Raw genomic sequence first — 26,418 nt, 5'->3', positions numbered from 1 at the left:
AAAAGTGTTCTCGTCATATAAAAAAGCATTGCCAAATTTGGCCTTCGGTTTTCTCTGTCAGCTAATCTTTATAATGCATTTTGGTGTTCAAGTAGGAAAGAAACCTTTCACCTGTCCAAGCAAGATGTGTGAAGCAGTTTTACTGCTCGCTGAATCTTAAACAAGTCATAGTTCATACAGCGGACAGACCTTTCAGATGTTAGAAGTGCGAAAAGGAGTATTAAACATCAGAATTAAAATTACATAGGCAAATGCACACAAATTGAAAGCTTTCGGCTGTCTGAAATGGAAGAAGCACTTCAAAACATTACGAAATTTGGAATCACATGTGCAGTGCACAGAAAGGACAAACCCTTCGAATGTGAAATTTGTAGAAAGAAATTTTCGCAATCATGGAATCTCAAAAGTCACCTTAGAATTCATACAGGGGAGAAACCTTTCAGCTGTCACGAATGCAAAAATCAATTTAAAACACCAGAACATTTAAAATTACATATGCGAGTGCACACAAAGGAGAAACCTTTCAGTTGTCAAATATGTGGAAAAAAGTTTTCCCATTCAGGGAGTCTCAAAATGCATCTTAGAATTCATACAGGAGAAAAACCTTTCAGCTGTGAAATTTGTGCAAAAAAGTTTTCCAGTAACGGGAATCTCAAAATTCATCATAAAATTCATACTGGGAAGAAACCTTTCAGTTGTCAGAAATGTGTAAAGCAGTTTCAAACATCAGGAGCATTGAAATCACATACGCGAGTGCACACCAAGGAGAAACCGTTCAGCTGTCAAATATGTGGAAACAAATTTTCCTTTTTAGGGAATCTCAAAACACATCTTAGAATTCATACAGGGGAGAAACCTTTCAGCTGTCACGAATGCAAAAATCAATTTAAAACATCAGGAGAATTGAAATCACATACGCGAGTGCACACCAAGGAGAAACATTTCAGCTGTCCAAAATGTGGAAAAATATTTTCCATTTCAGGAAATTTAAAGAGGCACCTTAAAATTCATACAGAACAGAAACCTTCAGATATCAAATTTGAGTAACCAAGTTTTCCTCTGCAGGAAATCTCAAAAGAATTCAATAATCAAAAAAAAAAAATCATTCAGCTTTCCAAAAAGGGTGAAACGTTTCTAAATTCTAAACTCTGAGGGAGTTCATACCTGAAAGCCCTGCTGGGGAGCACAGTTGACAGAATTGCTGACCTCACAACACCGGCTGTAAAAGGCTGGAGTTCAGATTCCATCGATGAAGTGAAAATTTTTATGGGCCTTTTTCACAAAGTGGCTGTCAGTCGAAGATTGTGATTGTGTGGTGGTGGGTTTTCTTCCAGCAAACAGAAAATCGATTAAAAAACACATGCAATTTACAGGGAGTATATAGGGTACAATACAGCCCTAGTTGCTAATGCTTCTAAAACCTCTAACAAGAGCAAGCTGAGAAGACCATTCTGTTGTATAACTAAACCTGTATGACAGTTTTCACGTTGTAATATCATCTCGCCTTTCATACAGAAGAAAAAAGTTTCAGTTTTCAGAAATACGAGAAGCGATTTAAGGCACCAGGTAAATTGAAGTCCCTTGCAATAGTTCACACAATGCAACGATTCAGTGTAAAATTTGTAGAAAAAGTTTTGTCTTACAGGGAATCTCAAAAGGCATCTTAGATTTTATGCATGGTAGAAACCTCTCAGCTGTCAAATTTTTCGAAAGGAGTTTTCCTTTTCAGGAAATGTTAAAAGGCACCTAAGAATTCATACAAAAGAACAATACTGCAGATGGGAAAATTGCTGAAAGCAATTTTCTTCTTCAGACTATTTCAAAACGCATGTTTGAATTCATAAACTGGAGAAACCTTCTACTTGATTGGGTGAAAGAAGGTTTCCTACACAGGTTATCTCAAAAGGCATCTTAGAATTCATACATCAGAAAAACCATTGAGCTGTCCAACCTGTGAAACCAGTTTTCCGAATCAAAAATCCTGAGAAAACATATAAGACTGCATACTGAGAAAAACCATTCAGTTGTCTAACTTAGCTGTACCATGCGGTTTTCATGTTTCAGTATTTTCAAAACACGAAATATCAACAATATATACTTCGCAAATGGTGTTCTGCAATTATTTATTATTTGGGTTTCCCTACGAAGGAATGAGAGGAAATACTGCGTGAGGAAATACCAGTTGTTCTAAAGATTAATATCAATGTCATAGTTGGTACAGGAAATGTCATTTCAGGTGAAAGAACCATAGCTTTAATTCTAATTTTCAGGACAGGCCTAAAAGTATGAGGTGAGAACAGTTAGATTGGAATACTGTATATATTAAAGGGAGCAAGGGCTAAGTTGAAAATCTCAACGGAGTCCCGTTTACTGTTATGCCACCTTGACGATAATTGTTTTATCTATTTTTCATGTTAAAATTCATCGGAAGATGTTTGTTGCAAACGAAGAGCTTTTCCAACATTGTCCATTCATTTGAAAATATTTTTCTAGTGGGTAAAAAATAAAATATAATAGGGCTAGTAATATATATAAAAAATTAAAAAGAATAAACAAAATTGGGTATTGTGGACACGAAATTTAACATCCATATTCTCAAAGAAGAAATCCCTTTTCCGACTGCTGCTCCTGCTCAACTCTTGCTCGCCGATATATTTCTGACTGTTATGTTGTCGTCCATGGCCAGATGAAACTAGATGCAAAGGGGATGTCGTGCAAAAAGTAATCTAAAAGAATCGTGTGTTAAAAGCCACAAATATATTGGAGAGATGAACCATAGAGCACCTCCTTCAAGAACACGTTTTCTATATAATGTGTCTTTCGAATTGATGCTCTTTAAAATGACGTTTTACAGCTTGTCCTAATTCATATGCCCCAATGGATGAAGCCCTATTTCCCACTTTCCCTAAAAGTATATATTACAACTATGTCCCACTTGCCAACTAAACAAAATTAACAACAAAATAAAAATACAGTAAGAAAAATATAAGTTTTTGTTAATAAACAGGTTATCCTCTTTTCCTCCAGGATTCTAAAGAAAGCCTTCATATTACCCCCTCCAATTTGAATTTCAATTTGAAACCAACCTTTTTGCACCATTATGGCAAGCGTTCATTGGGGCAAGTCACCATTACAGCAAGTGACAATTAGTGCTTCTGAGATTAGGACAACATATGAATTAGGTCAACTGAGACTAAACCATTTAAAATATAAATCCATTCTGGATCACTTTTGACCATTTCTTGGTAGCAGGAATACCAGAATTTGTACCTCCACTGATGTCACTTACAGATTGAGTGCCTCCAGTAATGCCAATAACGCAAAAGAATGGAAACAAGGAATTGGTGAATATTTAAGCCTACGACTTGATTTTTTTGATTATTGTCTGTATGCTATCTACGACTTGATTACTGATGAAACTACAAACCTGTTCCTGTGTCCAAGAACTTCGTGTTGTGCAGGTGACATTTCCCAACCTTTGTCGGCATTTCTTCCTCTTACCTGAAGAACTGTAGGTCGTTTCGTGATACAAAACCATGGATGGAGCACAATATATATATGACACTGTAATTTGTTTGAATGAATTTTTCTTCTGAGAAGCATTTTTACCCGAAAATTCATACCTGTCCTTCAAACATTCTCAAATAAAAGGTCTTGAATGAAGTTTATACATTTGGATAAACAGAAACAATAAACAGTTATTCAAAGAAACTTTCACTTAAGAGTTTTATGAAGTTCAAGGTTAATATAGTCTCTGATAATTTATATTTCTATTGTAATATTAATGTATCCTCTTGTTTGGAGCTATATTAATGTATTTCTTAGAAGATTAAAATGATTCTGGAAAAAAGTTAATTTCCTTATTTGCTTAATTCCTAGTTTGAATTATTTATTATTAAATAATAAATTAATGAAATTTATTATTTCATTTCTGTAATGATTGGTAATCTGCAAGTGACAAAAAATATATATATATTTATCATTTTTGGATCATAGGAGAATTATTATTTTTCTCATTGAGGATGTCAATATTCGTTAAACTCCATAATTTTACAATTTTTTCTAACTTCAATCACAGCAGGTGCATAGTTCTTGAAACTTATCTTGAAAAGCTAGATTTAAGAATGAGAAAACTAAAACAAGCACCAAATGTGAAAAAGGCCAGTAAAAGACTGATGTTCAAATAAAACGCAGAATTCGTCCTGAATCTTAACAGCAACAATTAAAAATGCAAAATTGGTGAAAATCTTAAGTTTTACTTATATCATTGCAATTCTAAATCTGTGATCCCGGTGTGGGTCGTGATCCCGGGTGGAGGGGATTTATTGTGAATGGTGTCTTTCTTTCTTCCTCAAATCTAATCGAAATGAAATCATTTTTTTTTTTTCTTTATACATAAGGGGCATGAAAAATCATTTGTCCTTTAAAAATTCTATAAAAATCAATCTGTAATTTTTCAAATCGGTAATCTACTACAAGTTAGTCATAATATATTTTTTTTATTATTTGTTTTCTTTCATTTTTAAAATCAGTTTGAGCACCCCCTTTTTTGATAGTTGTATCACTGGGGGAAAAGACATTTCTAAATGTGTTGCTGCTTGTGCAATATCTGAATCCTTTCTTTGTAGGGTTGAGCTTTGTTAAAATAACATCTGATCCACCACAATTATGAAAAAAGTAAATACCGACATATGCGGTTTACTGTGCAGCTAATGAAGCTTAGGCTTCAGGGCCCATGCAATTCAGGGGGCCATAGAGCTGGGAGAGCCCTAGCAATGTGTTCATCACAATTTGCAAAAGTAAGACATTTTAACCACAATTCGTTAGGACCACTCTCTCTTTTCACTCCAACTGCCCGTCCTTCCGACTTCCCCAAGTTCTGGGTACTCTAGATTTTACCATAATTATTTTATTTATATGTGTATTTTTAAAATTAAACAGCCTAGTACAAGGATATCACTGGACCTATACACTAAATGATCACTGAATTATGACCACCCTATGAAAACTGAATGGAACGTTTACCACGTGAAGTACGAGAGAGCGGAGTTAGTCGACCTACGTGGCATAAATAAGGTGCCAGTGGTTCGGTAGGTAGTAAAATACCGAGCGTGGTAGTTAAAAGGAAGGATTGCACGGACTTTAGTATGCATAGTGTTGGGGGAAAGGCGCCTCCGGTGGTTTCCCACATCTGCACCACATGAACTCTGTGGAGACAAACAGTATCACTGTGAAAGCGAGAAAAATTTTTTGTGTTGTAAATGAAATATTGTGCTGGGTTCTGTTGGGTGTCCTGGCTTTTGGCCGCAGGACCTCTGATGGAACCCCACGTTGCCTGCACACACCACTAGGAGGTAGCCAGGCTGCCCATAATTATCTGGCTAGTCTCCTCCAGGTCACCTGAGCTTCTTGGAAAGAGACCACGGACTTTGATAAAAGACAGATTATGGGTGCTCGACGAACTGGTGTCTCGATTTCTCAAACGACTGTACTGGTAGAATGTTCGAGAGCCGCCATAGTTAAAGTGTACAAGGACTGAAGTCAAAATGGCCAAACAACGACCCTTCGGCAAAACTGAAAAGGACAGCGAAAGGTTGATTTTAGAGATGAGCGCCCGTCCGACGACTCATACAGGCGAACAGGCGCATCACTGTTAAGGAGTTGACTATCCAATCAACGTGGGCCAACCCGAAACAATATCTGGCATGACCATGCGTCGCATGTATGGGCTATACCAGCAGAAGAACCCGACGGCATCCTCTACTAAGCAAGTTTCATCGGCGTCAAGAACTCGCCTGGTGCAAAGTGCATGGAAGGTTGATGTTAGAAGAGTGGAAGAAGGTGTGCTGGTCGAATGAGTCACGTTATTTATTCCTCACGGTGGATGGTCTTGTACGGATTTGGCATCAGCAACATGTGGCTCTTGTCCATCATGCATGGTATCGATAGTGTAGGCGGTTGAATGGTGCAAGATATATTTCACTGGCAAATGCGCAAAGCCATCGAGCATTGTTGTGCAGGAATGGTTTGAGGAACACTTCTGACTTCCAGCATATCGATTGGCCTTCGAACTCCGCCGATATCAAACCCATAGGGCACGTGTGTGACAATATGGAAAGGCATATCAGGCGTCTGGATATACCAATCACCTCCATACCCGCATTGCTGGCCGCACTACACACAGCCTGGGTGGCCATAGTTTCCGAACGCTTCCGACATCTTGAATCAATGCCACATCGGATAGCTGCTGTACCGAGGGCAAAATGGGGACCTACGAAGTATTAGGTAGATGGTCATAATTCAGTGATCACTCTGTGTATATAAATATACAGTTTTCTACATATTTTTTTGCCGTTAGAATAAGGATAATACCGGAGAAGGTATTATCCTTACAGAACAAGATATGTAATTATCGTCTAGGTTAAACTACCTTCCTGTACATCACCCACCTCTATATCACAAGGCTGTTAACACTTCCAAAATTTAATTGGCACTGACTTCTCTAATTAACTCACCTTTATCTCTACTGTGTCAACATTGATTCCACATTTGAATCTTCTTTTATACAATACTCTTCTCTTGTCACAATAATGATAATAAACTCTTCCTATTTAGATTTTATCTTAGTACAATTAAAATCATCCCTTATTCTTACATATATCTTATTTCTAACAGTTATGCTGGCAACAATACTTCCGACCGTCCATTACATCACATTCGGGACATCATGTATATAACTGTAAGGACCCAGCCTTACAATAAATTATAAAGTTTGTTAAATATTGGAAGAATTAATTGTGGCGTATATAGTTAGTTTCAGTCAAGTATCATTTGTTAAGAAACACTGAAATTCGAAGGTTAGTCCAAACACACCCAGTTAGTTAAATCTCGGTTGTATGGAAAAATTCCTTAAGCGAGTCAGTAAAAGCAATCATAATGGACCGAAACAAATCCCACTTAAGACAGGAGCATATACACTATAGAAAGGGCACTGAGTGCGGAAGTGGCCCTATTAATAAATTTCACGGTTCGACCTCTAGCAGGTGTGGGCGACGTAGTAATGGGGGGTGAGGTCACAAAGAAAGCCTGAAACTCTTAGCTGACCGGAACTTACGTTTAAATTCTAGAAATTTCCAGTAATTTCCAGTCTATCGGAAGTTCGGTCACACTAGGAAAAAGAAAGCACGCCCACGGAAATGAAGGGAGACGAATAGGATCACGAAGGAAAGGATGTGGAAGTCAACGATTGGCCAGGAAGAAAGCGGTGGGAATTTTGAGAGAAAGGAGAGAAAAAAAAAAAATTGAGACTGGGAATTATTCGGAGAGGAGTTTTTGTGGTGGAAGCAGTCCTGGGGAGATGGAAGCTGTAGTGGGAGAATTTGTTATAAGAATTGTGAAAGTCTAGAGTCGGAAGGAATGTTCCCTTGAAGAAGTTAATGCAGTCTATGGAGGAAGAATGGTGAAACGCCCTAGAAGCAAATTTCTCGATTGAGCAGTTGAGTGACTAGTCGACCCGAAAGGTATCCCAGTCCTCGGACGCAACGCAGATGGAAGAAGAAAGGAGATAAGATCCGGTATTATCTTCAGCCGTGCCGTACCCGGTAGAGAAACCCAGGATAGATTACTGTGTTCCCCGGATGAGCAACCTTTCGTTTTCCAGTCCTCACCCCGAGCAGATAGGAAGAGAGACCGAGCAGGGAGGAATACCAGACCATTGCGTAAGTTCTAGAATAAGTACTGAGAATATAAGAAAAAAGGGGAACTAATTTAATAATGAAAAGGACTCTAGGAGGACGCTATAAGTTTTAAGAGAGAATGTCAAAGTACTAACTATATATATATATATATATATATATTTGTACGAGTGTAATACTTAAGGAGTGATAATTTAAATTAGTATAGAGATCAGAGTAATGCAATTTAAGAGTAAGTTAATCTGTAGTAGGAAGTAAAAATTTTGTCCTTGAATTATTGTGAATGTTAAATTGCTGTGAGTATGACTTATTTGGGGTAGAAAATGATTAAACAAGTAAACAATTAAATGAGCATCTAGCCCTAATTATGAAATAGTGGATTAATTGAACGGAAAGGTAACTAAGTAAATTGGTTGGATATTGTTAACTATTGACATGTTTGCAAGGAAGGATTCTTGAATGAATATATATGTATTTCCTAATAAGTTGGGAAACGAGCACTTATGAAATTATAATTTTGTCTGTTCATTGGCTGATGGTGGTTTATTGACTTACATGGACTGTTAAGGAGCAAAGAGACAGATTGTACGTTGTGAGGGTAATAAATGCCCGGACCTACTGAAATCTTTGTAGAGCAACATGAAGAGACACAATGATATATATATATATATGTGTAGATATATATAAGTATTAGGATTGAGTAGTTCTTTTGATAACAAGGTTGACTGTAAATTACAAGATATATACACATTTAAAAATTAGAATAATAACAAGTGTCAAACTAAAATACTGTATTCTGTTAAAGGTTATTGTAATTTTCTTATATATGATATGACAATAAAAAAAAAAAATTTATATTCTACATTCATGTGTGTGTGTGTCTGTCAATTCTAAACTCAGCCAGTCCAGTGGAAGAATACCTTATTATAGTTGGGGTCCCCGTGAGTCTGGGATTTTCTGAGATCAATCAAGTCAGGTGTTAAAGTGGGGAGGGGTTAAAATAAGGGGATAAAAAAAAAAATATATATAACATAATATAATATAATTGTAAGGCCCCTTTCAGCCTAGGATTTTCAAAAAAATAAAAATAGCTTCTTACCCACCCCCACAATTGGCGAGCGTAAGCCAGGATAATTCTTCACAACGGAAGGCTGAGTTCAGAACGACAGAAAAAAAAATATATATGTATATATATATATATATGTAATCCAGTTGCTGAAACTGATAGAAAAAAATTCAGCTGGCGAGCCAGAAAGTGAAAAGTGAAAAAGTAAGTAGTTAAAGTGGGTACTGAATTAGAATTTCTTGTGTTGTAGAATTAGATGAAATAAGTTATAGAATAAGAAAGGTATTGATAGAAAATAGCTAGTTAATTAGAATAAACCCCACCTCGAAAGATAAGTCATGGCTACAAGGAGAGCGAACAGCAGTAGGGATAGAGAAAGGGAGGAAAATATCAACGGGCAGGAGACATCAGGAGAAACAATTGTTAGTATAGGGAATGATAATAGGGGCCCAATTAAGTTAAGCAAATTTTTAAAAGTATTTAAAGGGGAACCATCAGAAAATGTGGAACATTTTCTGAGAAAACTGAAAATGATTAAGGAAAAGGAAGAATTAACGGAACTAGAAATAGTCATGATGGCGGAATTCAAACTGGAAGGCAGGGCCCAGACTAGGTATTTAGAGGAAACCCAAGGGATGGAAATAGAAACATTAGATAATTTTGAAAAGATATTAAAGAAGTTATTTTCACCAAAGATCACGTTTCTGGAAGGGATCGGGATATTAAATAATTACAGTCAAAATAATCGCGAAAGCATAGAGGACTATTACAAAAGATTTTTAACAGTAAAATTAAATACTGAAGTATCAGAAAAAGAAAAAAGTGCCTTTGACAAAATCCTGATGGGACAGTTTTTGATGGGGGTCAGAGATAAATATAAGCGAGAAATCCTTAGGAGAAAACCCAATTCATTAGCTGAGGCCATGAAACTAGCCACTGATGAGGAAAAGCTAGATCTCCAAGGTCGGGGGGCAACAAGAGGGGACATAAATATAGTATCAACTGGAGAAGGGACAAAACCGAAAGGTAATAAAGAAAGGGAAGGCGAAATTAAGCTAGAAGGGCTAGAGAAACAGATAGCGGGAATGGAAATAAAATTAAATAAATTATTAGAGCAATTAAACACGAAAAATAATGCACTAGATGAAAATAATAGGCAGGGGGGTGAAAGACCGCAAACGGGGCAGAGCACAAGAGGTAAGTACAACGACACAGAGGGGTGGAAAGGGGAAGTCAAAGAAGTTAGGCGAGAAAGATATGGAAAGAAATGCTATATATGCGGGCGAAGCAATCACTGGGCCAAAGACTGCTGGTATAGGGATAGATATCACGGGGACAGAAATGAACACTGCCAAGACAGGGGCACAAATCAAGGGCAGCATATAAGTATGAATGCTCTGCATCTTAGACACTGGAAAAATAATTCCTGTGAAAAAGGGAGGAATAAATCAGGCAGCACAAGGACGATGCCCCTCACACATAGAAGTAAGTTTATGAATAAAGAACCAATAGTTTTGGCCAATCGAGGACATAAATGGAATCATCAAGGTCAGGTGAAGTGTTATAGGTGCAGCAGATATGGGCATATAGCCAGATTCTGCCGGACTCAGATGGTGGATCAGGGAGTCAAGTATGGGAATACTGATCCCAGAAAGTCATGGAAGATCAAGAGAGGTCGATTTTATCCTTGGCGCTCAAGAAACCTCATATTTGGTCCAATAGAGTGCAAGGATAGGCCAGAAATGAGAGAGATGAATTATGGAAGTCCGGTAAGTGAGAGAAACGACAAGAGATCAAGCTCGGCAATTGAAAGGAAAGAAAAGAAGTGGAAAGAGACTGAAAAAATTGATGTGAAAGGGCGAAAGAAGGGACCCAGACGGCGGAATAGGACCAAAACACTACACGTGGGAACATTAGAAGTAAAGGAGAAAGATAAAGAGAAACATGAAGATAGCGAACTGTTAAATAAAGTGGAAGAAAGTGGAGGTGAAAAGAATGACAACTTGGTAAATGAATCAACAGAGCCGAAAAGAATCGAATGGCCAGGGAACCACAGAACTGAAACTTCCTATGGGGAAAGGGCCCTCAAGTTGAAAGAAACAAACAGGCTTCAACAAATGTATTTAGGAGCAGCATTTAATGAAAACATGGGATGGGAATAGTTTTAGTGACAAAAAAAAAAAAAAAAAAAAAAATTATACATTTAATTAATGTACATGTATAGAATTGTATATAGGAATAGGAGAATTATAGATTGTAGTTAATAAGTAGGCCCTGGAAGAAGGCACATCCGCCTGAGGACCTGTATAAAATTTATATATATGGGATATAAATTTTAGGGGGAGAGGGATGCAATGTAAGGACCCAGCCTTACAATAAATTATAAAGTTTGTTAAATATTGGAAGAATTAATTGTGGCGTATATAGTTAGTTTCAGTCAAGTATCATTTGTTAAGAAACACTGAAATTCGAAGGTTAGTCCAAACACACCCAGTTAGTTAAATCTCGGTTGTATGGAAAAATTCCTTAAGCGAGTCAGTAAAAGCAATCATAATGGACCGAAACAAATCCCACTTAAGACAGGAGCATATACACTATAGAAAGGGCACTGAGTGCGGAAGTGGCCCTATTAATAAATTTCACGGTTCGACCTCTAGCAGGTGTGGGCGACGTAGTAATGGGGGGTGAGGTCACAAAGAAAGCCTGAAACTCTTAGCTGACCGGAACTTACGTTTAAATTCTAGAAATTTCCAGTAATTTCCAGTCTATCGGAAGTTCGGTCACACTAGGAAAAAGAAAGCACGCCCACGGAAATGAAGGGAGACGAATAGGATCACGAAGGAAAGGATGTGGAAGTCAACGATTGGCCAGGAAGAAAGCGGTGGGAATTTTGAGAGAAAGGAGAGAAGAAAAAAAAATTGAGACTGGGAATTATTCGGAGAGGAGTTTTTGTGGTGGAAGCAGTCCTGGGGAGATGGAAGCTGTAGTGGGAGAATTTGTTATAAGAATTGTGAAAGTCTAGAGTCGGAAGGAATGTTCCCTTGAAGAAGTTAATGCAGTCTATGGAGGAAGAATGGTGAAACGCCCTAGAAGCAAATTTCTCGATTGAGCAGTTGAGTGACTAGTCGACCCGAAAGGTATCCCAGTCCTCGGACGCAACGCAGATGGAAGAAGAAAGGAGATAAGATCCGGTATTATCTTCAGCCGTGCCGTACCCGGTAGAGAAACCCAGGATAGATTACTGTGTTCCCCGGATGAGCAACCTTTCGTTTTCCAGTCCTCACCCCGAGCAGATAGGAAGAGAGACCGAGCAGGGAGGAATACCAGACCATTGCGTAAGTTCTAGAATAAGTACTGAGAATATAAGAAAAAAGGGGAACTAATTTAATAATGAAAAGGACTCTAGGAGGACGCTATAAGTTTTAAGAGAGAATGTCAAAGTACTAACTATATATATATATATATATTTGTACGAGTGTAATACTTAAGGAGTGATAATTTAAATTAGTATAGAGATCAGAGTAATGCAATTTAAGAGTAAGTTAATCTGTAGTAGGAAGTAAAAATTTTGTCCTTGAATTATTGTGAATGTTAAATTGCTGTGAGTATGACTTATTTGGGGTAGAAAATGATTAAACAAGTAAACAATTAAATGAGCATCTAGCCCTAATTATGAAATAGTGGATTAATTGAACGGAAAGGTAACTAAGTAAATTGGTTGGATATTGTTAACTATTGACATGTTTGCAAGGAAGGATTCTTGAATGAATATATATGTATTTCCTAATAAGTTGGGAAACGAGCACTTATGAAATTATAATTTTGTCTGTTCATTGGCTGATGGTGGTTTATTGACTTACATGGACTGTTAAGGAGCAAAGAGACAGATTGTACGTTGTGAGGGTAATAAATGCCCGGACCTACTGAAATCTTTGTAGAGCAACATGAAGAGACACAATGATATATATATATATGTGTGTAGATATATATAAGTATTAGGATTGAGTAGTTCTTTTGATAACAAGGTTGACTGTAAATTACAAGATATATACACATTTAAAAATTAGAATAATAACAAGTGTCAAACTAAAATACTGTATTCTGTTAAAGGTTATTGTAATTTTCTTATATATGATATGACAATAAAAAAAAAAAAATTTATATTCTACATTCATGTGTGTGTGTGTCTGTCAATTCTAAACTCAGCCAGTCCAGTGGAAGAATACCTTATTATAGTTGGGGTCCCCGTGAGTCTGGGAATACCTTATTATAGTTGGGGTCCCCGTGAGTCTGGGATTTTCTGAGATCAATCAAGTCAGGTGTTAAAGTGGGGAGGGGTTAAAATAAGGGGATAAAAAAAAAAAATATATATAACATAATATAATATAATTGTAAGGCCCCTTTCAGCCTAGGATTTTCAAAAAAATAAAAATAGCTTCTTACCCACCCCCACATAACATTCATCTATATAATCCTTCGTGATTATCCCAATCAAAATTTGTTACTTTACATCTATTCATTTAAAGGCAATTTCACCACATCTATGTATCTCCTTTCTCTTACCTTATCCTAGAACCTTATTCTAATTGTCTACATTACGTACAGATATTTGATCGTACATATATGCTAACATGTTCCCCTTAACTCCCCTATCCATTCTCTTGAGTCCTTTAAGTCATAAAGTAATATTTTCGTTATCTGACCACTTATTTCTATTGGTGAACTGGATCTCTCCGCTAGGGCTTTCCACTTCTTTACTTGGTACTGATAATCCCGTCCATATTGGGCATCATATGCGTCTTCCCGGAATTTGTTGCCTGGCCTTTGCGTTCTGCTCAGCTTTTGGGGCCGACCTTCTGTCTGAAGTATTCTCTCTCCGGAACTGCTAAAGCTTTATCGGGAGTGCCATTTGCTTCTCCGGTCCTTCGTGGGCGTCATACATTTCGTCGCTGTACCTGATCATCTGTAGGAGTCGCCTTCCCTTACTTTGTTAATCTTGTAGACTGCCTGACTGTCCGGTGTTCTTGCTTTGGCACTATTTCTCACCGTTGTCCTCCTAACTATATTTCTCTCCGGAAACTTCTCCATCTTATTTCGAACAGGTTTGCCTCACCGTTACCTCACTATATTTTCACTTAGACCTTTTAAAACTTAATCATCCTTTCCATATCTGGTTCTCCATTGGACTTCTCTCGGGGACTATTTTCTGGGCCCTTTTCACCCCCCCCCCCCAAAAAAAACACAATCGACTCTCGGCTCTGCCCTTTCTCTTTCCGTGGTGGACTGGCATTCTTTCCTTACTCGGCTCACATACCTTCACAACCGGCCAAACCCTGGCCACAAGTGTAGTCTCTTACATGACAAAACTTCGGAGGTACAGCTTGCGATTATTTTGCCAGGAATTTCGATCACCCGATTACTGCCTTCCCTAAAATTATAAAACAACTACTCAACTGTTCTCTTCCGTGATCAACTTATAGAACCTACTCACTCACTTCTTTCATCTTTGAACTTATCAAACTTTACTTAACTGATTTATCTATCTATCGTAAAACTTTATCTAAACTTATTCAACTAACTATTCCATCTTAACCTTTGTCAAAACTTACTCAACTGGCTGACTGAATCGCTTTTTCTCGTGCGCTGTCCCTTTTTGTTCCCCGAAATTTCATAATGCCCCGCTTTGCTGACCAGCCACCGTTCGGGACTTTAACCACTCTCTTCTCACTAATTGAAATTACATCCCGTGTTATTCGTTAGTATTAATTCCCCAATGCCGTCCCCTTTTTCGCGCGAGCCAACCTCCCTTTTGTATATCTGACCCTTTCTTTCCCAAATCGTAACTGTTTTGATGTTTACCGGCCACTTATTTTCCACTTTTTCTCTCCGTATCCCTTTTTGACGTTGACCGGCCAGACCACCTGCACTTATTCCCACTCTCCCCTTTGTTAACAGCGTATATGAAGGTTCCCATCACTGACTAGCAGACATTTGTCTTAATCTAAAGTCGAACACCTGACGTACCCTTACTTCCTGTTCGGAACTTATGGTGTTGCTGATCAGAGGAGGCGCTGCGACTAATCCGGTCATCTGACCTATTGTTTGCTCCCCAGCAACCCTTCTCCTGTCTTTCTATAAAAACGACACCCACTGCCGTTATACTTGCTTGCTCTTTGGTATTGATGGGCGCTGATACTTTGTCTTTTGCTACGGTTTACTCTCACGTTATATCTGTCCCTACATTAAATTTAACTTTCTCTTAATTTAATCCTCTAGCGTGTGACCCACTATCTTTAACAAAATTTGTTATTTGTAATGTCTCACCTCACCATATTCATCTCTCATATATATTTTTGTCTTGTAAGATTTTATATCTTACACGGTCATCAGCATGCAGTTTGAAAAGCAGAAGGTGGACAGCCACAGAAAAGGCTTTTGCTCTTAATCTTTACCTTCATAGCCCAAGTGCTTATACGTTATTGAGAGGAAAGCTGAATTTACTAATCAGAAGATCCCTGAAGCGTTTAATGTTGAATATTGCTAATAAGCTAGGATTCTTTGTATTTTCCAGATTCTTTGTATTTTTGTGTAGTATCCAAAAAAAGGGAAAAAAATAAAGATTTATGAGTGGCCATGGTTAGCAGCTAAACAATGCAGTGTTCATTTCATAGGATGCCATGCCAAAATTAATAAATAAATAAAGGGAAAGAATTAAGCAAAGAAAAAATAAAAACGACTTCATTAATGTTCCCACGCGGCTTTCACACCTATTAATTTAAATTTCCCGATATTTTATTTATGTTTATATTTCGTTATTCTTCGGTCTTTTATAGTGTATTTATTTATTTTTTTGGAACAATAATTAATTGCGAATATTTCGTACTAATAATCAATGAATCGATATTTTGTCCACTTCAATTAGAAAACTGTAGAAAATTTTCCACGAACTCATCGCAATGTTTTTTGGGTCCCACGAGAGTGGACACTCTGTATTTTACTACTCTGTGCTGTAGGCATCGATTATGCAGCTCTCCTGAAAGGGTACTGCACCGGAAATAACTTTCTCACATATCCAACGAGGTACCTGGGCGCAGGTCACATGATAACAGCCTAAGCCAATCAAGCTTAGAGGAAAGGGGGATACAACAAACGATGAAAGAAGTCATCAAACACAGCCATTCGTTCAGTAACATTTCTGTGCGAAGAAGATATTTTCAAGTTCGTGTTTTGTATGTTCAGACCTTGATTGTACTCATTCGTCTACTTTTCCATGGCTGTCTGTTAAGGCAGTAAAGTAATTGTGACTTGTGAGATGGTTTTAATTTGAGAAGATCCCATGATTGAGCTGATTTGTTTTATTCGAGAAACTGTACGGTAAGAAATCTTTTTATTATTCGTTCAGATTTGTTCTTTTACGTAAGCCACGAATTATTGTTAAACTCGCACAATCTTTGTTTACCACTGCTTTAAATTCCTACAAATAAATATTACCACTCTTGTCGCAAATACTTTATTTGTAATCTAGGAAATACAAGAAAATTCGACGATAATGTCCATTTAAATCAGATTTTTTTTAAGGATGTTCCTGAATATCTTAAATATAAATTTAAAAATACTATAACATTTTAACAAGGAAATTAAAAAAAAAAAAACGTTTAAAAAACTTCCTGAAACATCATTTTAGAATCTGATAATAATTGAACAATTCTACACATGCCATAAACAACGTCAGTTATACCAGTATTTTGGAAACATTTTCTGTTTATTCTCCAAAGCATTATCAGTTTCGTCGATCGTGCGTTTTTGGCCATTTAGAAATATTCTCTTCTGTTTCTTTTTTCATTATTCCTGAATATTTGTGTGTTGTGATCATCCAAATATCTTTCATGAGAACATCGCTTAGCAATGTTCTCATGAAATGGTCATTCAATGAAGACGTCTCCAAGTGCATATACATCTGCATTCTTTCACTGGCCACTTTTCCTCTCTTTCTGCAAGTAAAAGTAAATACCAACCACAAATGATCACTTTTATTGATAATCTTCTTTTATTTATCTGCAGAACAGCAAGTTTTCTGTCTAAATCCTTATGTAGCCCTTCAGGGATTTTAAAGGGGAGACAAATTTACACACGTTTCTAATTTACACACTTAGCCGGAGTTTAGGATCTACATTCAATTAGGGGTATAGTATACCGACTCTCTGCGATAGGGCAGTGATTGACGGGGCAAGACTCCACCTATTGTTTCCCCCCCTCTCCCGCTGTAGTTCCAGGGTCACGTGATCTCCAGACCACGCCTGCACCACGTGTTGGGTTATGAATTTCACTCTTCCAATACTGTCACGTGGTGTTAATATTTAATTGTCCGATTATTCGATTACTTGGATGCGTAAAAACAAAAAAGAAAAGGTGTTTCGTTTTGGATAAGGCTGAATAATACCCGGGCGGTAAACATTCGCTTAAGGGTATAACCTCCAAAATTGGCAAGAAGCATGGGAAATCAGTGAATGACTGGTTGTGACTCCACCCACTCACCAGTTCCCCTCTTCTCCACTGCAAAATGTCACGTAACGCAACGATATGTTGGAACTAAAAACACCGAACTAGAGAGGAAATAGCAATTTTTTTGTTATTTTTGTCACGCGCCAGATGTTTCCGTATGGATGGCTGCGTAATTAAAAAAAAAAAAAATGTTTATTTCTGGAAAAGGCTGAGAAATGCCAAGGGTTTCGAGGTCTGGGGGAAGCAGCCCCTCAGAAAAAAAAACCATTCCCTCCATTTGCGTGTTCCATTGCTTGTGATTTTCTTTTTGGTTTTCCCTTGGTTGAGTGGGGGTGTCCGTTGAATTGGACGATTTATTCCTGCGAAAATGTTGAATTGGTTTGAAAACGTAATTCGATTGATGAGGTGAGTGGTTTCTGTCTTTTTAGCAATTCTGTTGACGTGTATCGATAATTTCCAGTGTTCATGCACGTGAAATCGTCTGTAAACCAGTGGTTGCATTTGGCGTTAATTTTTGTTACAATTCGTGTGGTAATTACTTGTTATTTAATGTTCAGTTAACGAACATTCTGTTATGGTAAGAGAAATAAGAAAATACGGATGTCTGCTCCTAAAATTAACAAATTTTCTAATTTTCACAACCTATTTGTAGGTGTCAAATGTATATTTTAACTATTAGAGAATAACACAGCTTGAAACTTCACAAAGCTTAAGAAAGATAGCACATGTTTGCCATAAGAACTTCACTGAAAATGGGAATGTTTGAGAAAACCACATCTCGCCTTTAGACATTTTGCATGTCCGAACAGAAAAATTTGTCCCGTTATATTCTTTTCAATTGCTAGAATTTATATTTGTACGAAGTTGAACTTTTGTAGTTTCTCTTTCGAAATGGACACAGAGCTCACAATGTTCCTAACTCGATTTCGCGCACGTTTCAATCCAACCCACAGGTTTTTATGCATCCGAATTCAAAAATCGCGCAAAACGACTGTAAAATGGTTCACACAGACTCGTTGGTATTATTAAAATCAACACTTGTTGACTAGCTGATGAGGAAAAAAGTAACATTCAATCTCACAACTGCGATTGGGTCCTTTTGGATCCAAAACAGTAAAAAGCAGAGATTTTAAATGAATTTTCACCAATCCGGTAGCATTTCGTTACCGTTTCACAACAAACATGAAAAAAATGAACGTAAAATTCTTACTTTAACCGTATACTATAAGATAGAATTCAGTATGCGTACCACCTTCAAATCATATTGAATTTACTCGTAGACATGAAGAAAAAAAATCTGAAATTGCCTCTCTAGAGACAATGGACGTTTAGCATTAGAGAAAATTGTGAGAAAGAGTGAAAATAATTGGTTTTTCAAATGAAAACGCTTTTTCCCTTGTAACCAGGTGATGTGTTTGTCAGCTTTTAATTAAATTTACTTACACATCACAACATTTTTTGTACGGTCATAACTTGAAATTCATTCATCGCAGACATCCAAACGCAGCTGTTTCCAACAGAAAAGGAATGTGGAACCCAGCATCAAATGGAAACTACCCCTTCCTAGGAACATTTCTCACTGGGCACGATTCTGATCACCATAGTCAGGACAAGACTCACATATGAGTGAACATAGGATTGGATTAGCAGAAATCAGTGCCTATTGCCTTTTGGCGACCTGGGCAGGGCACCCTTTCCCAGCCCACTCTTTCTCCTTTTTCCCCAACAGCGGGGAGACGATAGTTCCCCACCCCCCTCATAGCAATAGGCTTTGCTGGGGCGTTTGACACTTTATGGTAGCCAAGCGTCCTGGCCCGACTCCGGAAAGCCAACCTACCATCAAATCTGTATCAAGTCATCAAATCCTACCTGTCGAATAGGTTCGTGACAGTCAGAGCACCATATTGTTCAGTAACAAGAGAAGTATTCAGAGGATGCCCACAGGGCTCAATCCTGGGCCCACTCCTATGGAACTGGGTTCTAGATGGCTTTTTGAACCTGGAACTCGGCGACGTCGTTCCCCTAGCCTATGCGGATGATGTGGTTCTGATGCTGCCTGGGGGATCTAGGGCGCAACTGGAGAACACCGCCAACAGAGCAATAGAAACTCTAGAGGACTGGGTTAACAACAATAACTTGAAGATCTCATCCTCGAAGACAAGATCTATATTATTAAAAGGAGCCCTAGACACCAGACGACCCCCTCAAATCAAGATACAAGGTAACACAATCAAGCTTACCACCGAATTAAAGCACCTTGGAGTCGTACTAGGCAAGAACCTGAGCTTTACACCACATAGTGCACTTACGGAAGAAAATTAGAGGATACTCCGCACTTTTTGCGCGAATCACACGCAAGGAATGGGGTTTGAGGCGGAAAACCCTCAGCCTCTACTATAAAGCTATTTTCCTGCCAGCGATTACATATGCTTCTGGAATATGGTATCGCAAGGCTACCACTGCAGTGAACCGGAAAAAATTGGAGACTACACAGCGACACATACTCTTAACCATCTCGAGAGCATGTAACACTGTAAGTACCCACGCACTCCAGGCTATAACGGGATCCCTCCCTCTACACCTGGAGATTGTTAAGCATGGGCTACTCTATCAACTGACCAAAGGCAGAACGGCAACATGCCTCGACTACACCATAGATCTGTCAAATGATCCCAAAGTAGAAAGGAGCCGTCTCTCCGCTTACCTCCAACAAACTTGGCAGCCCCGCTGGGAGACCACCAGCAAAGGTGCAATAACTAGAAAATTTCTACCCAACATACGGTTGGTATACCCGAATTATCCACCGTGGCTCTCACCAGGACTCTACACCACCTACCTGCTGACGGGACACAGGGCCATTAGAGACAAACTACAAGGATTTGGACTGAGTGATACACCGTTCTGCCTCTGTGGTGAACGTGAAACGTGGGAGCACCTAATGTACAGTTGCCCACTATATGAGGACCTCTATTGCAGGTTCATTACTAGAACACAGCTTAACCTCCGTAACCAAGAAGACCTCGCCATAACTGAAGTTGACACATACAAGGCATTCGCGCAGCTGGCCCAGGACCTCTTCACAAGGAGAAGGACACTCCCACAGCCTCGACCATTGCAGTAAACAACCATGCCGTGCAGGCCAGCAGAATGTCTACACAACCACGGAAACCTTCCCAGATACTACCATGCAAGGGCTCAGAAAAATGATTGCAGCACATTGCTGCCACCTAGCCATATGGCGATCTGGGCTGGCAACCTTGACCAGCCTGCTTTCACTCCTATTCCTTGGCAGGGGGGGGGGAGATGGCTCGCTGTCTTCTCCTCCTCCTGCCATCCCCCTTTCCCTCTGGTGGAGCATGGGCATGCCCCACTGATTGCAGGGGCCATCTACCCTATCGGCCTCTTACTTCTCTTTCTTCTCCCCAGCCTTCAGTCTCCCTACCCTTCTCTTTGACTATACACCGCGAAAGCCCCACGCATCCAAATTTAAATTAGCACCAAAATTATTGCCCGCCCCATTAGGCCTCTAGAGCTTGTCATTTTAGCGTACAATCCCATGGTAATTTTGGGGAACAAACCCAACATACTAACTTAATAGCGATTTTGCAATTATACCACCGCGATTATCTATCTTTTTTTTTTTTTTTCTATAGGACCCAGCCGCTGAAATCCCAGGAAATTAGGCGGTGGGACCTGCCAGAGTATAACAAATTTCAAGGTACACCTGGCCAGCCTCCTCGTTGGCATAGTACGGACAACGTCGGGTCTCATCAGGGGCTCGACGGCCAATAGGCCAGAAGAACAATGGGCACAACATACTACACAACACATGATCCACACACTTTTAAATCTCTGGTCTTGACAGAGTACTGTCCCTCGATACAGCGAACACTCGCGGAGATGGGAGAAATTCCTGGTGCCGTTTGACCCTCAACATACTTTGTACTTTGCCACCCCTCTTCTCTTGATGGGGCTTGGGCATGCCCCATTGATCTCCTGGGGCTGCCTTCCCTTTTGGTTCCATATTTCTAACCTTTCCCCCAGCCTCCCCCACTCTGATTGAACTTCACAGTGAATACCCACACAACAAAATCTAAATATTCAAAATTGCTCCTCACCCCTTCTTGATCTCTAATCTTTTAGCGTCTCACCCCATTGATTATGTGGTCCTATCTTTGGTCCTTCAGGTTGTCACAGACATTCTCTCAGATATGCTGACAAGCTGTTCTTGCTACCTGGGAGTCTAAAACGCTGATGGAACTGATATTCGGGTGACACTCAAGTGGACCCAAATTCGGCGAAGTCCGGACGGTCTGTGACAGCCAAATCCTCTGCTTGCACCTTCACGATGGTGGGACTGTTAGTAATCCTGGGTATAACCTCCATGCACAAGTACATGGTGGGTGACCACCCAGGTGTGAACCAACGCAAGTAGGGGTCGAGGTGTGGCGCCCACACCACGTGGGAGAACGCTGCCCCTCTATGTTACCAGGCAGTACTAGGTGGTAGATGACTCTCATCAACCGCTGAAATACCACCACTTTGCTTATTGGAGGCTTGAAGTGGTGGAACCCATGTTTAGTCTCTAGAGCTAAGTTCTGGAAACCTTCCCTATCTCTTCCATCATGCAGTATGATTGATGATTTTTGAGGTTATGATGAATGTCGTGGCGAGATCCAATATTCCTTACATTTCGAGGGTACAGCTCTAAAACGGTGTTCGCAGGCCGGCCGCTAGATAGTACACCGAACCAAACCTATTGGTAACTCTCTTGGAAGCTTAGGGATCAGCTAGTGTATAATCTTGCTACCTCTACTCTGCCAGATAGTGGCTGGAGGGAGTCCGAGTAGTGTGTATGCGGGGAGCATTGTCGAGGCCACGTTATGTCAAGGATCTGGGTATATTCTTACCACATGTACGCCATATCCAAAAATTTCATTACTTCATACAGCATGTCCCACCCACGTTTTCTTACTATTGAATACACCATGAATTGTCAAAATAATAGAGCAAGCTTATCTGCGAAAAGATCTAAACCTCCCAAGGACTTCCTAATTCATTTCACAAATATACGTGGTCTCAAGTCCCATCTCAACGATGTCCATTTCGACTTGCAGTCTTCCAAACCCCATGTACTATTTCTGACTGAATCTTAGTTATCAGTTGATTCAACTACTGCTCCTCTCAGATGTCCAAATTATTTGCTGTATGATTCCTTTCGCCTCAAAGGTGGTACTTGTGCATATGTCCGTTCTGATGTTCCCTGCCAGAGACTTGGCAATTTGGAATCTCCTCTCTTTGATCTTCTCTGGCTTAAAATCTCTCTACCTCATTGTGTCAAATTCATCTGTTGTCTCTACCGTTCTCCAAACTCCATTAATCACTTGGAGCTCTTTGACTTCCTCTCTTTGCAACTTGACTTTCTCCAGTCCAACTTTCCTAACAGTGAGGTAATTTTCCTTGGTGATTTTAATGTTCACAACTCCAGCTGGTTTCCGTTTTCTAGTCACACCGACCCAGCAGGTCGAGATGCTGAGGCTTTTGCAATTACTAATGACCTAGCACAGATTGTTCATTTACCTACAAGAATACCGGACAATCCTAATCATACAGCCAATACGCTTGATCTTTTTCTCACAAACAACCCTTCTAAGTACACGGTCGAAGTGAGAGGTCCTTTAGGCACTTCAGATCACAACTTGGTGATTGTCTCCTCTCCAATGGAACCTTATCTCATGGCTATTCTCAACCTCGTGTTGTTTGGCATTACAAGAATGCAAAATGGGATGACCTGCGAGACTTCTTTTCTTCTTTTCCATGGTCTGATTACTGTTTCAGAACTTCTGATGTCAACGTTTGCTCAGATCGTGTCAGTGAAATTATTCTTGCAGGAATGGAATCCTTTATTCCACACTCCACTTTAAAATCTCGTCCTTTATCTAAACCTTGGTTTTCCAATAAATGTGCTAAGGCTGTCCAAGAGAAGAATGTTGCATATCGTAATTGGCTTGTTTCTAATTCTTCAGTTTCATTTTCTGCCTACACCAAAGCTCGCAACAATTGTAAAGCAGTTATTAATCAGTCCAAACTAGAGTTTGAACAGGCTAAGAGTAGAAAACTTGCTTCTTGCCCTAATGGTAGCCGAGCATTCTGGTCTCTTGCCAAAGCTATTGGCCGCAACTTTTGCCCATCTCTGCTCCCACCTCTGTCCAAACCAGATGGTTCTGTTGTCACTTCAGCCAAGGATAAAGCTGACCTGCTAGCATCCCATTTTTCTTCCAGCACATGTATTAATGATCTTGGTAAAAACACCTCCCACCATTCCTAACACGCTCCATTCAATGCCTCCTGTGGTCTTCAGTCAAAAGGATATCAGAAGGATTTTGATGAATCTTGATGCTAAGAAAGCTCCAGGTCCTGATGGTATTTCTCCACTTGTTCTCAAAACCTGTGCTCCTGAACTTACTCCTATTCTTTGCCGCCTTTTTCACTTTCTTATTCCAAAGGTGTTTTTCCTTCTGCTTGGAAATTTGCTCATATCCAGCCAGTTCCTAAAAAGGGTGACAAATCCCTCCCATCCAATTATCGTCCCGTTGCAATTACTTCTACTCTTTTTAAAGTAATGGAGAAATCAATTAACCGCCAACTCTTAAACTACCTAGAAACCTTCCGTCTGATCAACGATCGCCAGTATGGATTCCGTCAGTGTCGATCCACTGGTGATATTCTGGCTTATGTTACCCATTTATTGACTAATTCAATGGAAAGGTTCGGTGAAACACAAGTAGTTGCTCTTGACATCTCAAAGGCTTTTGATCGTGTTTGGCGTAAAGGTCTTCTAAACAAGCTTCCATCTTATAGTTTGCCAACTGTTTTTAGTAATTGGTTATCCAGTTTTCTCTCTGATCGCTCACTGAGGGTGATGGTAGATGGCTCTCTGTCTTCTAACTTCTCCATTAATGCTGGTGTCCCCCAAGGTTCAGTTCTTTCCCCCACTCTTCTCCTCTTGTATATTAATGACCTTCCATTGACTGAAAATCCTATCCATAGTTTTGCCGATGATAGCACTTTGCATTCAACTTTCCATTTTGAGAAACCTTGTCGTGCTCAATCAGCTTCAAGTTCTCGAAAATCTGCTGCCAATTCCTTAAATGCTGATCTTCAGGTAATTCTGCAGTGGGGCAAAGACAACTTAGTTGATTTCAACCCTTCTAAAATTCAGTCTTGTCTTATATCTCGCAAAAAGGATTCTTCTGCTCCTATGCTTATCTTTAGTGACACTCCGATTTCTAGGCAAAATGATATATCTCTTTTGGGGATTACCCTGACTTCTAATCTCTCTTGGCACAAGCACATTACAAATATTGCTTCCTCTGCATCTAAAAAACTTGGTTTTCTCTTTCGCTCTTTTACTTCCAAACAGCTGCTCACTCTTTATAAATCGCACATCCGCCCTACCATGGAATATTGTTCCCACATCTGGGGTGGTGCCCCCAAAAACTCTCTCAGGCTTCTTGATTCCATTCAGAAGAGGGCAGTTAGGTTAATTAATGATTCATCTCTAACAGAGTCTCTCCACTCGCTGTCTCATAGACGTACTGTTTCTGCTGCATGCCTCTTCTACAGATACTTCCTTGGGCACTGTTCTTCTGAATTGGCTTCTATAATTCCCGATCTCTCTTTCAAAACAGTCCGAACACGTGCCGCCACCAGCCAACATCCATTTACTGTCCAACTTCAAACCCACAGAACCAACTTTTCATCTTCCTCATTTATTCATTCAACGGCCGTTTTCTGGAACAACCTTCCTTCATACGTATTTCCTGAAAATTACAATCTACAGAAGTTCAAGTCAACAAATACTTCTTTCGTCTTCTCAACCTCCAACCCAAGCACGGTACTAAGTACTGCAAAGTCTGCAAAGTATTTATGTAGGTTACTGGCGGTTTCCAAGGCTTCCCTTATGTCCGCCGTTTGTTTTAAGATTTTTGATGCCAGCAGTATCTGAAATTCCTCCTATTTTTAAGTTCTAGTTTAAGTTTAGTCACATTTAGCTTGAGTTTTAAGTCGAGGTTAAGGTTAGTTTTCATTTTGCTTAGTTATTGCAGATTAAGCTCGGTGGAGTTTAGTTAAGTCTAATATAGGTTAGGTTTATGTTAATAGTTGTAATTGGTCTGAAGTTAGGTTAGGGTTAGGTTTATATTGGTTTATGTGAATTTAGTTTTAATTAATTTACCTTAGTGAAGATTTAATTAAGTTTTGGGTTATGTAGTTAGTTTAAGTTTAAGTCAAGTTAGGGTGTCTTTATGTTTAAGTTTTAATTTAAGTTTGAGTTTAGTGCGTGTTTGTTATAATTCCTTTAGTTTTAACTTAGCTTATAGTCATGTGGGTAGTTTAGTGTGAGTTGTGTGTTGTTTTGTGTTGTGTGTGGCTGGCTTCTGGCCTTTAGCAGCAGGGGGTCGAGGGCGGAATGTGCCCCAACCCCCCACTCCCGTCCCTAGCCACGAGGAGGCAGCCAGGTTCTACTATCCATATGTGCCCTAGGGGCCAAATCTAGAGCTGGAAGAAATTGCATAATTAGTATCTATCAGTTATTCTTAGTTTATGAGTCACTTACATTTAACCTTATTTATGCCTCCAACACTCCCAGGGCCCAATCCTGACCAGTGTGGAAGCACATTTTAAGAGGAAGCTCATTTTTTTTTTTTTTTTTTTTTCTGTTTTACACAGGGTTGTTACTTTTGTCTTTTGTTTTTTTTTCTTTTTTTTTTTTTTTTTTTTTTTTTTTTTTTTTAATTTTTTGGCATATTAATTTGGGTTTTGTGCTCCCAGCTCCCGCAGGGCTCAACCTGTCCAGAGAGTGGGAGTGTAAGTTCCAACGCACACAATGTTACAATTTCTCAAGGGTTATTTTAGAAGATAAAACACTGAGATAAATCACTGTTCACTTGACACTGCATTCCATGGTCCCTACTAGATATAATCCTTTCATTCTTACTGGTGGGGTTGGGTAACCAATCCCAGATTGTCTCCTAAGCTTGCCTTGTAGTGGTTTTTGTAATCTTTCTTTCAGTGGCAGTTTTCACTTATCTTCATTTTTTGACCACTTGTTCTAAGATGTTTACTCACCATTCTCTGTTTTTATGCTTCTCAATT

General features: G+C 39.2%; 1 protein-coding gene across 1 annotated transcript in view; it reads left to right on the top strand.

Moving 5' to 3' along the window:
• Positions 1–285: 285 nt before the first annotated feature.
• LOC150079759 (uncharacterized) overlaps positions 286–26,418 on the top strand; it is a 40,096-nt gene continuing 13,963 nt past the window's right edge. The window contains exon 1 of the mRNA XM_090383224.1: positions 286–1,043. Coding sequence (XP_090239350.1) covers positions 286–1,043 — 758 coding nt within the window. The remainder of the gene's footprint in view (positions 1,044–26,418) is intronic.

The sequence above is a fragment of the Mastigoproctus giganteus genome, chromosome 10 (genome assembly GCF_048544385.1).
Source record: "Mastigoproctus giganteus isolate SK-2022 chromosome 10, ASM4854438v1, whole genome shotgun sequence".
In the NCBI taxonomy this organism is placed as follows: domain Eukaryota; kingdom Metazoa; phylum Arthropoda; class Arachnida; order Uropygi; family Thelyphonidae; genus Mastigoproctus; species Mastigoproctus giganteus.
This window is presented reverse-complemented; position numbering and strand designations above follow the sequence as displayed.